This window comes from Heterocephalus glaber, unplaced genomic scaffold (assembly GCF_053883595.1).
Source record: "Heterocephalus glaber isolate CG9 unplaced genomic scaffold, H.glaber_assembly_v1.0 deba00001428, whole genome shotgun sequence".
Lineage (NCBI taxonomy): Eukaryota > Metazoa > Chordata > Mammalia > Rodentia > Bathyergidae > Heterocephalus > Heterocephalus glaber.
Genome location: NW_028258293.1, coordinates 24943530 through 24960095, shown reverse-complemented (window position 1 = coordinate 24960095; position 16566 = coordinate 24943530). Strand labels below are relative to the sequence as shown.

General features: G+C 35.9%; 1 protein-coding gene across 1 annotated transcript; it reads right to left on the bottom strand.

Moving 5' to 3' along the window:
* Nucleotides 1–9395: 9395 nt before the first annotated feature.
* Or51b4 (olfactory receptor family 51 subfamily B member 4) lies at nucleotides 9396–10331 on the bottom strand. The gene has a single exon (XM_004863356.1). The coding sequence runs from the start codon at nucleotides 10329–10331 to the stop codon at nucleotides 9396–9398; it is 936 nt and encodes a 311-aa protein (XP_004863413.1).
* Nucleotides 10332–16566: the final 6235 nt, after the last annotated feature.

The window sequence follows — 16566 nt, the reverse complement described above, 5'->3', positions numbered from 1 at the left end:
ACCCCCTCCACCTTTCCCTATTTACATAGAATTTGTTTCTAGTTTTTTCTTTTCTCATAATTTTTCCTTTCCCTCCTTTCCTTTCCCCTTCCCCTCCCACTTCCCCTACCCCCATACTTTTAAGTGAAATAAATAGGACACACATGCGTAAATACTGAATAGTTTCTCTAGTGTGAGAAAGTGAAAGTGTAAATAAGGAGTAAAATGATTAAAATGAATGATTGATAATTTGAAGTAGGAAGAAAAGGTCTTCTTCCATTTTTTTCCTACCTCAGTGGCTCAGTGGGAAATGTGTATACTTTTTTCATAAAAAACAATATGTTAAATTTCACAACTATTTTTTGTGTTCCTGTAAATTCACAGCAAGATATCATTGTTACTACCATGTATAAATCAACGTTATGGTGAATAAACATGAGAAACTGTTATCTTTAAGCCTTACCTTTTTATCAATAATGGAAATATTATAAGTCTAATCTAATGATTGTGAACAATGAGATAATGTATATAAATAATCTAGTCCTCTCAGTGACACATGGTACAAAATCAAGACAATGCACTGCAGTTTTTAATGACTAATTACTAACACTATCTAATCAATATTAAATAGCAGATGACATATCTCTAACATACCAAAATTGTGACTGGAATAGAGGGGAGGGATGGAGATCCAAATTCTTTTTCTATAACCAAAAAGAACACAGACACTCACTGCTCTTGTCTGCCCACATACAGAAGCTTAGGTAGGGCCTGGGTTGAGAATAGCAGTCAGAGGTCTTCAGATGTTGTTTAGATCTCGCCCAGGTTGGAATCTCTGTAAAGAACCAATGGTCCCAAAAGTGTACTGCCCCGAAGTAACATCGCCTCCAGAACAGGGGTGTTCTTCTAGGAAAAGCACCAGGCAACTCCTTGTTCCTATTCCCAGAAACTGTCAAAGAAGCTTCCCTTCAAAGCTGGAAAAGGCAACAGGGCTTTTAGTTTGTGCCTTTGGAGACTGAAACATTCTTTTCTTTGCAAACAAAGTTCAACTCTCCTGTCTACTTCAAAGATCTGTCGAATTAGGAGGGGGACTTGAAGTATTGAGAAGTTAGGATCTCACGTGTAGGAAAAAAAAAAGATGTTAACATTTGCTCTCTGTCAACACACTCCCCAATCCTACCTAATCATCTATAAATCATAACCTATAGGTCAAAAATTGTTTTTCAAAAATTTTGACTAGTTTTAAAATCAGAATCTCAGCTAGGAACTGATTGATTAAGACCAGGTACTCTGGATTTGGAGGAACATTTTAATTATGAAGAGGAAGGCTTACCACTATCTATGCATTCATCTACCTACCTACCTACCTGTTATCTTTCTATCTATTCAGCCATCCATTCAGTTATAAAGAAAAGCTTACAGTGTAACTGCAGCATATAAGAGCTCAGTGTTTTGTGTGTGTGTGTGTGTGTGTGTGTGTGTGTGTGTGTGTGTAGATAGGTAGTGGGTTGTTAGAGGCAGGGTAGAGGTTATGTACCACTATGCTGCCCGCTATGGTTCTTCAGCTACCCTGCAAGTCTCTTTCAACTGATTAGCATAATTGAATGTGAAAACCTTTTGGGTGAAGGTGCCCTAGCTTTCGTAATTCACCATCCCAATTTAAAAAACAGGGAATGATAATACTAAAAGTAGCAGACTAGTGTCAGGTTTAGGAGAATATATATTATATATATATATTATATTATATTTAGACAAACCACAAGTTTGAGTTCAGCTTTTAAAATATGACTTTGGGTAATCTAGCATTAGGAGTCTGCAAGTCTCCAGTGTGAAATTGGGTTAATATTATGTGCCTTCTAGGATTGAAATTAGAACCTAATGATGTAATGTATGCATGCCCTTACCATCGTGCCTAGCATAAGGTAAGAACCTTTGGAATATTACCTCTTAATATTGAAAGAGCTCCTGTGAGTCAATTGCTGATGTGGGTGTCAATGGGCATTATCTTTATCCTAAATAATATGCTACACAGCAAGCATTTCTCCCATTTTCAAATAGTCAAAGTATAATTCAGAAATGTACGAAAGCATGTAAAGACTGCATGTCTACTATATAACTGAGAAATAAGTGTATCTGTAAAGTATTCTAACAGTACAGATGCACATAGAGTAAACATTGAAAGGTCCCATGCATCCCTTTCTTCCCAGCCTTGTTGCTCTACCCTGAGGAAAGTAGCCTTAGCCATTTGCTGTTGATCTCTTCAGAATATATTTTTGAGAAATGTCAGGGACAGGAAACAGAACTGTGGGAGTGAGAGAGAGAGAGACAGGATAAGAAAGAAGGAAGAAGGGGTGGGAAGAAAGATCAATTATAAGTGTTGTCTCCTTACAAGGGTATTTCCATTGCAGAGAATTCAAAGTAATGCTCTTCTTTCTCCATTCATGGAATAAAGAAATACCAACTACTGTGTAAAATAATTTTGAAACTGACATTTTCTTAGTTTTTATTTTTTTCCTCATTCCCCTGCCCTCCCTTCACCCCCTCCACCTCTCCCAATTTACAAAGACTCTGTTTCTGTTTTTACCTTTTCTCATATTTTTCCCTTTTCCTTCTTTCCTCTCCCCTACCCCTCCCACTTCCCCTTCCCCTTCCCCTTTGGACCTTTTCTTCCTATTTCACATTGAGGCCATACTCTTAAGTGAAATAAGTAGGACGCACATATGTGTAAATACCGAATAGTTTCTCTGGTGTGAGAAACTGAAAGTGCAAATGAGGACTAAGATGTATAATAGGTAATATGAAATAGGAAGAAACTGACATTTTCAAAATCAAAGGTGAGATTTCACATTCCTTTGCTTAACTATTAGAGGAGGGAAAGGAGGTAGATATTTTGTCAGGAGCCATGATGTGACAAGTGGAAGTTGGTCGGGGTACACAAATGTACTGTCCCTCCAAGGGAGGTGGGCAGTCACTTTAGATCAAGAGACACCTTCCATGCTTTCCTAACTGGAAGCTCCACCAGTGTTGGTCCATAAAGTACATAGATGTCTCCTTGCCAGCAGTGGTCATAACAGCTTTGAGGGACTTTACAGCAGTTTTTCCAGGTGTGGCAAGCAACTGTATTTCACTAATAAGAATAAAAATACTCTTATAACTACAATGATTTTTTCAAACTGGGATTGTTAATAAAATTCTCATTCTTCCCTCGTAAGCACTCAGGCTACACTGGATATGGGCCACCAGGCTGTGGGGCATTACGTCAGAGGTATCCACATGCTTAGGGCCTAAAGTGGAATAGGTACAGCAGAGTGAACTAGAAGGCTTGCAGATATTTCCCAGAAAAAAATAAAATAAATTGAAAACTCAGATCAGTGCATAGTAAATAATAATTTCCTATGTCATAACATGGTGAGCAACATAGTATAAGTCCATATTAATTATTAATCTAGATACAAGCTCATACCAAGTTGACAATGTCCTGATAAAGGAAGGAGGAATGAGAGAGATGATGGAGGAAGAAAAGAGAAGCCATTTGATCAAGACCAGAAGGAAAAGAGCCAGGACACAGCAGGCAATAGTTGTCATGTCAACAGTGCAGGTGACTGTGTTAGTGTAGATGGAGGTATAACACAGACAGAAGCATGTATCTACACAGTAAAGGACTTGGCCATCAGAGTAGATGAATCCATAAAGCGTACTCTAAGGAAAGGATTAGTGGGTAAAAGCTGAATGTGGAGGCACTGATCCCATAAGATCCTCTTAAATATGGGACAGGTGGTGAAAGTAAAATTTAAGTCCTTTTGAGGCAATGTGGAGAGGAACATACACTTAATGAGGGAAAGGCTCTGTCCTGATATTGGTCAATATGTTGGTGCTGTGCATGAAGGCAGCTCTGAGGAAACAGAAGGGGCCACAGAGTCAGGCAGTTAACCTCACAGGGAGGGATATCTCTGAGGAATAACTAGTTCATGTCAATTGCCATGGCCAGATGTTGGCACTGCAGAGTTAAGCATCTCTTGTCTTCAATCCATTCTGAAATCAGAAACAATGTTGAAGTGTTGGATATGTAAGAATGCAGCAATGGATTTTGAAAATTTTCAGTGATTGCTTGTGCATGGTGAGTGATGATTCGTCAGCGAGATCTTGAGGAAATGATTAAATTTGGGAGAGTGAACTAAGGACATCTTTATCATGGTTAGCGATTAGGAACTGATAGTCACTTCATCTCAGCCTACAAGGTGGGAATGTGAAATGACATTATAGCAAAAAAAAAGGCATTTAGTGAATTAATATGAAAGTAAAATAAACTACAGATAAATACAACATTAAAAACATGGTTTTCTATATTAATTTAGGCAATTCTCACTCAATTCAGGTTTATACTTATGTCAAATTCAGCTGCTAATGGTCAGCTGGTTTTCCTGGGTGCTGTTTTCTAAACAGTGATGCAGACCAAAGACTTTCCAGCATTTGACCTCACCATCTCACATCTGCTACCTGGAGAAGGAGGGAGGGAATGATAAGGAGCCACCTTGCCTTGTCCAGGAATGCATTATTATCTCTTCATTCCTTTCCTCAGAACCAAACACATGGCCAAATTGATCACAAAAGTTGCTGGAAATCGTAGATACATAGACTTTAATAACTAGTATTGTTTCTGTCATCTTAGTCATAGTGACTAGCATGACTACAAGTCTAAAACCAACAATAATATTTATTGTAAAACCACAGGCAGAGGAAACATATCTTCATTATACTTAAGCTGTAAATATAACACTGAGGTTGCCAAAAATATCAGATTCCATAATATTTGGCTGAGTCTAGACTCTCTCATCCCCAAAATGCATCTTATTTTAGAACAAATAACCTGCCATAAATTATTATTTTATATATTTATATTTGATATTATAAATATCAAATATAAATATTATTATCTGCTTTTTACTAGTCACTTGATCATAAGACATTATTTCATGGCTCTGTGCCCAGTTTTCTACTCTGGAAAGGGTATGATAATAGTACCTGACTTACTGAGTTATTGTGAATATTAATTGAGTTATTATATCAATAGTTCCTTGTATTTTTTTAACTTTTAAAAAATATGCTTGATTTTTATTGGCAAATAAATGTGCATTATTTATGGATTGTGGTATTATATTTCAGTATATGCCTATATTGTGTCTTTATCTATTATATTATCACCCTTGGTCAATTGGTATATACATCCCCTGAGACATGATCATTTCTTTGTTTTGGGAACATCTGAAATTCTCTTTACTAGCTCTTTTTTATTTTTTTTAATTTTTTTTAGCTCTTTTGAAATATTCAATTGAATGATATCCATAGTTGACACCTACTGTGTTAGAGATCATTAGAAGTTACTCCTTCCACACAACTGTGCCCTTAAACTTGTTAACATTTGTTGGTGTCCTCTCCTGTCCTCCAGTAACCACTATTCTGCTTCCTACTTCTACAAGATAAAATTTGTTAGCTTCTATATATAAATAATAATATTTGGTATTTGATTTTCTGTGCCTGACTTATTTCACTTAAAGCTCTCCAGCTCCACCCATGTTGACATAAGTGACAGAATTTCATTCTTTTTATGGGTGAATAAAATTCCACTTATGTATATGCACAACACTTTTATCCATCCATGATCATGTGGGTTGGTTTTATATCTTGGCTACTGCCAATAATGCTGCTATTATTATTAATTTTAAATTGTCCTAATATGTCTGTTGCAGGTATGGGGAGTTGGAAAAAGGACCAGAATGTCATATGTGGGTGACAGTGGAATACAAGAATGGTATTACATTTCCAAGAATTAAAAATGAATCTCTTTTCAGGGAAAGTGAGTTCTTTATGAAGATCATTGTAGAAAAGCAACATTATTCCAAGAGAAGATATTTGTTTTATATCCATATATAGTACCAAGCAGTGCCAAGCAGAGCTATGAAAAAAGGGTAAGAGGGATCATGGAAACTTGCCTCTGGAGAGACATGCTGCTTAGAGGTAAATGTGAGCTAATCCTCTCCTCTTCCCAGATATCCTAAGAATGTGGTTAGTCTAGAAGTGTTTAGAAGCCCAAATCCTGGGGGGGGGGGGGGTATAAGTATTCTGTGCAAGAATGCATAACCTTGCCACATTTTCCTTTTTTTAGGTCATCTACCCTCATAAACTCTTGGATGTGATATTTTGAGTAACTCAACCATCTTAATGCAGAGGGCAGCAGAAATGAAAGTTTCACGTAAAGTCTGACAGATAAACTGAATGTTCCCTCTCAGTTTTTAATCTGATGAGCACAGGAAATAGAAAAACTTCTACTACATATTCTTTCTAAATCCACTTGCACATGGTATGATTTTGGATAAGCTAGCTAAGTGTCAATCTCTTCAGTACAGAAGCATGAAGCACTTTTGTGAGAATTAGGTAAAAGTGTTCATTAAGTTCTCGGTACTATGACAAGTAACAGTAAGAGCTACATACACAAACTATTTCAGTCTTACCATTATATCCTGAACTCATGTAATGATTCAGGCTCTATATTTCAAACCATCTTAGAAAAGTACCTGTATGCCCCCCTTGTAGTTAGAGTTAAATGTTTATCTTAAGGGCAGCACTCATTCTTGTCCTATTACAATTAATTTTGCAAGTTTTGTTTCCTGTTCCCCATGCATCTACAATACTGATGTATTCAGCTGTTTCAAAGTGATAACATTTGATACTGATGAAAAGAGTCTGGGGTGGACTATCAGAGGAGACAAGGCCAGATAACACAGTAAGTAGAGTCAGTCAAAAGCCAGATAAAGGAAGGGAGAGCATCCCATGAGGGAATAATCATGAGATAAACAGAGAGCAAGGAAAACAGGAGAATGGTAAATATTACACAGATGTGAGGAGACATGAGTAATTTTTATAAAGTGTATGAGTAACAGAGCCAGAAAGACAGAAGGATCTGGCATTTGAAATGTGGATATGGAGTAGTGTGGCTGAGAGCAATGTCTCAGGAATGGACTTGAGGGGGGTCAAAATGAGTAGAACTGGAAATTAACACAAAACTGGAAAATTTTCGCCCTCCAATACAACACCTTTGTAATGAGTATTATTTAATTAAATAAAAATGAATTATTAATAAACCCAACAGCTCTGCTAAATTCTAAAGACATTATGATGAATGGAAGAAATCAATCACAAAGTGTTATATACTGTACGAATACAATGGTATGATATTCTTGAAATGACAAAACGTATTGTGATAAAAAGCAAGTGAGTGACTACTAGGGGTAGAGGGTTGTATGTGACTACACAGGGTGGCCTGAGGGCATGAGGGGACTGTTCTGAATCAATTTTACAGTAAGCTAACTAAGAGAGAAAGAACACACCAGGTCCAGTAATAACACCCTCCTTTTACAGATGAGACACTGAAGGTGGAAGCCTGCAGGACGTCACAGGTTCAGAAAAGTGAGAATAGCGGTATGATGTGATGAACCCTCAGAGGATAGATTATTGGAAGAACATTCTTTTTACTTAAAATCTTCAATAAGTGTCTACTGATGCCTGGTTCAGTGGGTAGATGTTGATTTATTAACTGAAAAGTTTTCAAAGTATGAAATTATTAAAAGGAATACATAGGTTATAAGTTTTATTTAGAATAAAATCCATAAAAGTACATTTATTAACAAAAAGTAATTTTCAATAGTCACCCTAGGTCTTTCTTCTTGATTATGATGATGGATATGGGTTGCTCAAAGATCAGTAGGTATATAATCACACTATGGTGTTCCTTGTTACCACGTAAATAAATGTGTGTTGTCAACTAGATCTCATCGTTTCTTACATACATTTAGATACTTCTGTTCTTAGGATTCTGAAACACACCCATTTTTAGCACATTTCTAAATTTGCACCAGATAGTTATTGTTGTAGGCTGTCTTTCTACAAACATCATACAAATAACTTTGAAATCCCTTTTTCTAGTGAATATCATGCATTTCTAACATTTATAAAAATACTTCATTTGCTGAGAATTTTTATACTGCTAAACTTTATTATTCTTCCCAATGTATCTGTAGTGCTCAATAGGGATACAGGTTCCTTATTTGTAGTTTATATTTTAGAATGATATAAATTTCATACCAAATGCCAAAGGTGAGAAATAGCAAAATGACAATGAATAAAACTGCTAGGTTTAATTTTGCAAGAGCTCTCAATAATTATCTGCACAATGACTGAATCTGAAAGAAACAGGAGTGGACAGTTTTTAGTTTTGAGACTTAATTTTTAGTATTGAAATAGCACACTTAATTTGGAAGAATACTCCACGTTTAGCTTTCAGTGTGTGATAAGACTTATCTTTTCATATATCTCAATATTATTGGAGTTCTCATTTCCCATATAGGACATTAGTATAAAAAGTTTCTTAGATAAAAGAGAGAATTTAGAATGAGGTGATTATTTTATAGATTCTGTACATGAGCTTCTAATCAGAAAATATAATTTTAGGAAGAAGGTTTAATAGGAGAGCCCGTTTAAAAAGAAGAAACAGCAGTCTTCAAAGAAAACAGTTTTAAATTACATGCCAATAAGGAAACTAGGTCCAAACACTAGAACACCATTAATAGCAATGAAAAATTTATCACTAGCTATAACATAAACAGGAAATAGTAAACAGTGGTTCAGCTAAAATAACAGCATTAAAGACCCGCACTTGGAAGAAAATTGAAGGATCACAATATACTATTAGTAAAAAATATCTCTTATCGTGTATATCATATTATTACTTTGGCTAGGTTTCTGTGTTGATTAGCTAAAAATTTAATGACTTTTTAAAATTCTGAGTTTGTTCATGTGAGAAATAAATGAGAGAAAATGGAAATAGGAGGTGAAATCTAAGTATAATCAGTCATTTCAGGAGGAAAACATTAGGAAGATGTTGAGCAGCCAGAAGGAAGTAGAACCAAGGGTCTAGGGAGTCTGGTTTCCATGGACAGATGAGAAATTTGTTTGCTGTTATTGATATGTTAGTCTCTATCAGTTTCCTTTTAATAATAAACCTGCAGATATATCAAGGGAAACTAAAATTTTAGATGTAAGCTTTTTAGAATTCTAGATATTTTTTGTTTTCCTTCACATAAATCTAATTTTTTTAAACCTTTATCATTTCTTCATGGAGACTGCATTTTAAAATGTCCTTTGTAATTACTATGGCAATATCATTGTCTATATACAGATTCAAAATGGAGAGGGAAAGATGATAACATATTCTAACTCATCTTCATATGACAAAAAATATACCTAAAGCATTATTGAAGTTTCATTTAACTCTGAATAAAAAATTATTAGTAAAACAAGATTTCTGTCCAGTAATGGGAAAGGTATATAAATTATGAAGCTCTCTAGATGTAACAAATGGGTCAAGCCCTGTTGTGTACAGAAAAGAGGTGAATGATGCTTCTTTGAATCTGCTTAGTCTTGATGCTGTATATAATGGGGTTCATGAATGGAGGGAAGAGAAAATAGACATAGCTCATGGTGACATGAACCACATGTGGGGCATGTTTCCCAAACCTATGGATGAAAGTCAGGCCGATCACAGTGATGTAGAACACCAGGACACAGCTAATATGGGAGACACAAGTGTTGAGGGCCTTAGCTCGCTCCTCTCCAGAGGCGATGCCCATCACTGTCTTGAGAATTAGGCCATAAGAAAAGACAATGATTAGAGCATCCAGAAAGAAAGTCAAAGCCACCAGGATAACTGGATATAAGCGATTAAAAGTAATATCAGCACAGGCAAGTTTCATGACATCTTGGTGGAGGCAGAAGGCATGGGAAAGAACATGGGAATGACAATATGGGAACCAGTAGAGTGAAAGAATTGGAGGCACAATGGATACAAAGCCCCTCAACAGTACCCCCAGTCCTATCTTCAACACCCTGGAATTGGTAAGAATGGAGGTGTACCTCAGAGGGGAACGGATGGCAGCAAAACGGTCATAGGCCATGGCAAGCAAGACACCTGATTCGACGATGGCTAATGAGTGAATGAAATAGGACTGGGTGAAACAGGCACCCTGGGCAATCTCCCTTCGGTCAAACAACAGGACACCCAGGACTGTGGGCATTGTAGTTAGTGTCATCCCGAGATCTGAACCTGCCAGCACAGCCAGGAAGTAGTACATGGGCTCATGAAGGCTGTGGTCATTCCAAATGAGGAGCAGAAGTGTACCATTGCCTGAAAGGATGGAGATGTAGATGGCAAAGAAAGGGATAGAAATCCAGTGGTGAATTTCCTCTGAGCCCAGAAAGCCTGTCAGCAAGAAGAGAGCAGCACTGCTGTTGGACCACATAGTAGGTTTTGCAGATGAGCCAGAGATGATGTCTCAGTGGTTAGGACATCTAAAGAAGCAGCATTTTTTTCCTCATCATCTTCTTGTTTCACATCATCCAACCATTTTTCACCTCAAAATTTAAAAGTCTGTTTATTGTCTCAGACTTAATGAATTGTAAGCTTGTATTCACCAGGCCTTTGCCTAAAATAACAAATAATCACAATAATCATAACAATCACAATTTACTGTGAAGGATGCAACTTTTTCCAGTCACACATATTATTATGTGTTTTTAGCCTTGCTGTCTAGTCACAAATTGCTCACCTTTGGGCCTCTTTCATTCTCACCACATTTTTACTTCCCCTCATGTTATGGCCTTACCTATATTTCTATCCAATTTGGGTAGTTCAGGGTTTTTTTTTCTCTTGGAACCAAAGAACTATCTCAAAAATTAATGACTAACAAAAAATGCTTAATCAATACAAATGAGGAGACCATCATGAAATGTTTGAGAAATGTTGTTACCAACATTGCTGCCTCACATATATTGTGAGTTAGGAGAGAACTCATATGAGTATCTGAGACATCTGAACCAGTGGACAGAGCCAGTAAGCTCTCATTTCAGAAAGCTGTGATTGCTCAGGGGACTTGAGACTAAGCTAATTTTCAGTGCTCCAAATGTTCTGAGCCTTCCAGTCTTAGAGACATAGTTTAAAACAGGAAAAGATATATGCTTTGAGAGGCCTGAAAGGAAATTTAAGGACAGACTCCTACACTGAATGTCTCCAGAGAAGCCTAATACTGATACAGAGCCACAGAAAAAGAAAAAAAAAAACATATTTATCTGAAGGAAAATTGTAACATCAGAAATTCATAATTGAGTGTATAAAGTCTACTTAGGAATTACAGGGGGACACTAAGGACTTCCAGAGTGGAAGAAATAATGACTTTACTGCTGATGGAGATAGCCAGATAGACCCTCTAATCATTAATACTCTATAAAGCCCCATCCAGAAAATTAAAAAGGGACTTCACAGGGGTGTTTGAAATGTGACTGATGTCTAAGCACATCCTGAAGAAATCAAGTTAACTTTTTGCATGCAACCAAGAAATTTTGGGGCAGGTTTGTTACAACAATAATTGAAGACAACAACAAGGAAAACATTAGTTTCTCCAGGGAAACTTTGATTTCTCCCAAATTCAATTGAATCCATGAATGTCTAAAATACTTTTAAATTTTTTATTATAAATCACTCTACTGACACCCCTAAAGAGGGTTTCAGGAAAAGTGGTGTGGTAGCAATCTTTGTACCCCTTCTGTTTCATAAAATTATGAAAAGAATAACAAATCCATGTTAGAGAATTTTGTCATATAGTAATACCTGTAAGGATAACCCATAGGTGATGGAGAAACACAGATAGAAGGAAAGTTAATGAACTATGGTAAAGACCACCACTTCAGGAGACGCTGTCACTGTCAAAAAGTCAGTTCAAGCGTACTAATAGGAGATACTCTTGTTTATGTGGGTACTGAAAATTGCCTGATAAATTGATCCACTGAATTATAACATATAAATTACAACTTTGTCACCTCAGCAATACTCAACTATTGCTACAAAGGAGTGATTTGTATGAAATCATAAACCATAATTTCTGGTTACACTTCCCTTAAACTTTCAGCATCACCTTATTAATGATATATTGAGGAGAGAGAGAGTATATATGCCACAATTTGTTACATGATATGGGCAAACCACTTTGTTTGTACCTGTTGAAGTTTTTGCCCGAAGGAAGCAGGAGAACATATGAGAGTACTTAAACTATAATGCTGTTTTCAAAGCCTGAGATAAGAATTTTGGACAGATCAGGGCTTAAGTACTAAAAGAATTTCTTGATATTTTTTAACTGTCATACTTAGAAAAGCACCATACTTAATATTTTCAGTCCCTAGGAATAGATTATGTCATTTAATTGCAGCAAGCCAGAAACATCTAAATACTCAAGTGTGAAGGAAGAATAGCTGCCCAGTTATGGAACATGTGGTATACAACATTAAGAACAGACAAAATTGCAGTGGAATTTTGTATCACACTGAGGCAAGCCTAGAGGTTTCATAAAGGATGCAGACATGATTGGAAATCATTATTTCTCTACCCCATTATAGGGATCTTGTTTGGGTTGATTTTATGAAAGTAGCTAGGTCTGAGTCAGTTTTTGAGAATAACACAGATTCATAATTCAGAGTTTCTTCAACTTCCTTTCTTGACTAGAGATTATGAAAGTGTTATAAAAACATATGAAATTGAAGTCAAGGGCCAGGGATTTAGCTCAGTGATGCCATCTACTGGCTCACAAGCTCAAGGTCCTGAGTTCAATCCCTGGTACCAAAAAAAAGAAAGAAAAAGAAATTGAAGTCAGGAGGCAAAACCAGCACATTATCAGACTAAGAAAATGAGGAAAAGTCTTATACTGAGTTCCAGATAGACTGCAGTACACTCTTCCATCAGATTTTCATGACACCACTCCTTTCACCTTAGCCTATTCCTAAGTTTGTGTGATTCCCATTCATATATGTATAAGGAGAAATCATAGGCTGCAATTTGAGACATCTCAGTTGTTCGGGACTGTTCAAATCTTACCGTAGGTAATAATTAAGATAGGAGACAAGATCTGGAGAGAAAAGTTTGGAACCTAGGAAAATTTCCCTTTATGATAGAAAAAAGTATCTCAAAGGATGAATAAACAAATAGGCAAAAATATATGGGTAGAGCACAGGGGTCTGTATTTACAAAAGCTTGTGCACAAGAAAGCTTTTAGAAGTTGGTAGTAATGTAGTTTAATAGTGAAAAATATTACAATTCTCCAATAAGACAAAAGTGGAAAATATCCATTGTCTTTGGCAACTAGGTCTTTGGTGAACTTGACATTTTCAGTTGAATGCTACAAACAGCTGCTTAATGTTTATGAAATGAAAAATGAATGAATATGAGAAGGTAAGGGCAATATAGTATCCACATTCTCCAGGTTACAAAGCAGAGACTTAGATATACTGAACTAAATAAATTGCCTGTGGTTGAACAAATAAAACATCGCACATAGGTATGCAAACTCAGTTTACTCTGACACAAACCTTCAGGTTATATTCTTAACCAACACTCAGTAGACACAAAAGCTGGTCTTTTGTCTCAACTTTTGTCTCAAAAGTTTGCCTTTTTCCTATGGTACCCCCTTTCTTGAATTCTTTATTCAACTAAAATATATGTCTTACAGTCTCAGTCTTTACTCAAGAATTGACTGAAAGCCAGACAAAGTACTACTTTTAAATATCCTTGCTGTGTCAAATCCCTGGTTTTCCTTACCTGGTCCAATTTTCTCTTTGTTTTGAGCACAACTTGGGATTGGTTTCTTGCTATATTTTCACTGTATAGTCAGAATCCTGAAGAAAGGTGTATTTATTAAAGAAATAACTCCCAAAGGGTCATTCTAGATAGTTTCCACACAGGCTATTTGAAAGTACCAAAATAATCCTCATCTTCCTCCGCTGGGAAAGTCTGGGCCAATTAATTTGGTATCCACGATCTCCACTTTTTTCTGGGTAAAGAACATGTGTCTTTAACATCAGATGAGGCATGACCTGAATTTTTTTTCAGTTGTCTGTGGGCAATAAGGTGGGAATATTAGGCACTTTTTCTTCCTGAATATTGACCGTTGAAGAAAAATATTTTACTTCCCACTTTTCCAAACTGTTTACATATGATATTTTCAAAGACAGTAGTTTTAGGAATAGTCATGCACCAAATCCTTGAGCTACTACCTAACAATTTCTTGTTGATGGTTGCTTATAAGATATTTGTTTTTCCTTTCCTCTTACTCCATGAACTATGTGTCTGAAATCTATATATGTAACTAATTTATTTATCTATATATAAATTATGTGTATAAATAATACATATAAATTATATACAAAGTCAGAAATCTACTTCTCGAAATATCTAATATCTATTCCTTATTTCTAGTTCTCATCTTTTGAATTAAATTAATCTGATCTAAGCAATAACATTTATATATTCTCTGTGGATATGGAAAAAATTACATTGTTACCTGTAAGACTTCTTTCTTTATAGATTAGCATCTGTTAGATTTTTACCTGTTAGTCACATAATGATTTAAAATCCTAACCATGTCTATGATGCTCCTCTTGCCTGAGCATCCTGATGTTGTCAGGTGCTGTTGTGTGAGTCTCATTCTGCACATCTCTGCTGCATCAGACTGAGCTTCTAGTTACTCACCCTGCACATCTGCAACTTTGTACCTATAAAATATTGATCCCTTATTTTTCTCATCCTGACATTTTTATATCTTCTTATTTCTGTGTTGCCATCTCATATCATTTCCATTCAAGGAAAATTTTTATTTAAATAATTTAAGCTTAAAAATTCCTTCTTTCAGAAACTTTTTTTGGCCTTCAAAGGATCACCTTGGAAAACAAATTAGATTTTTCATGGAGAAGGGAAGTGAACAGATGTGTTTAATTATAATCTGGGTCTAGAAAGGGGAAGGTTTCATTAATTTAGTAAATTTTAAAGAAATTATCTACTTACTTAAACTTTATTATAAAAGCATGAAATACAAATTAGAAGTGGAAGATGTCTCCAAACTCAACATAGGACAGTATTTAAAAGAACATCTTCACAGAGTGGTTTAAAAGTAATTCAGGGGATGGGGATTTAGCTCAGTGGTTCCGCCACCTGCCTCGCAAGCATAAGAACCCAAGTTCAATCCTCAGTCCAAAAAAAAGTAATTCAGTTCACATTTGTCAAAAAAGGCATACATAAAAAATGCTAATAATCACATGATAGGTGTTAACATCATTTGTCATTTGGTAAATGCAAATTAAAATCACAACAGGATACCACCATGCTTACTAAGATAACTTATTCAAAATAGCTATCTTTCCTCCAGGGAGGGTGTTTGGCTCCTTTATCGAAGATGAGATGGCTGAGTGTGTCTGGCATTGTTTCTGCATATTCTAATCTGTTCCGCTGGTCCTCGGGTCTATTTCTTTGCCAGTACCATGCTGTTTTTATCACAGTAGCTTTGTAGTAGAGTTGCAGGTTGGGGATTGTGATACCCCCTGCCATGTCTCTATTACCTAGAATTGCTTTTGCTATTCTGGGTCTCTTCTTGTTCCAAATGAATTTTTGGATTGTTTTCTCAAGGTTTGTGAAGTATGCTGTTGGGATCTCAATTGGAATTGCACTGAATCTATATAGCAGTTTTGGAAGTATGGCCATTTTCACTATATTAATCCTTCCTACCCAGGAGCAGGGGATATCTGTCCATTTTCTGATATCATCTTAAATCTCTTTTTTCAGACTGCCATAGTTTTCAGAGAAGAGGTCTTTGATTTCTTTCGTTAGGTTGAATCCTAGTACTCTTTTCCAGGGTTTTCTTTGTATGTTACACAAATATTATTTATTGGTACATTTTAGGTATAAAATACATTTACATTTATCATTGGATGTTTGTACCAGAACATGATGTATCTTAGTTTTTATTTTTTCTCCCATTACCTGTGCACCCTTCACCCCCTCCACCCTTCCCTATTTACACAGAGTTTGGAGAATCAAACCATTTTTAACATCTCCAACTATAGCTGTTAGCCATCAAGAACAGAAGAGTAAACATGAGTTATAGTCATGCAATGAGGATACTGAGAAGGAATGAAGTGAGCCAACTTCTGCTACATAGGAAGACATGCATATTTTTCAAAATTTAATGATGACTATAAAAGCTGAACACAGACACACATATGCACACACACACACACACACACACACACATTTCCATACTAGTGGTATAAAAATCAAGACTAGGTAAAATTCACCTGAAAGATGGGATATGGTAGGGGTACAAGGGTCAATTGAGGCACTGATAACAGGCTATTCCTTGCCTTGGGCGGCAATTACATGAGTGAACTTATTCTGCAACAAATTTATCAAGCTGTACATTTGTGATTTGTCCATCATATTACTATCTTGAAGTCTATTTGCATAATATTTTTACTAAATATAACATGCTTACTGAACAACTTTCTGGCATATATTTAATACTCTTTTTCACTACTATTTGCTTTCATTGCATCAATAAATAAATTTAATAAGTTCAATTGTATCAATGTTTAAATTAAATTACATCTAATCTGCATAATGATGAATGGATATATCTGTGTGTTCATCTGCATATATTTTAT

Excerpts from the sequence above, each read along its gene's own strand:
- Or51b4 (XM_004863356.1), bottom strand. The coding sequence starts at position 10,331 with ATGTGGTCCAACAGCAGTGCTGCTCTCTTCTTGCTGACAGGCTTTCTG.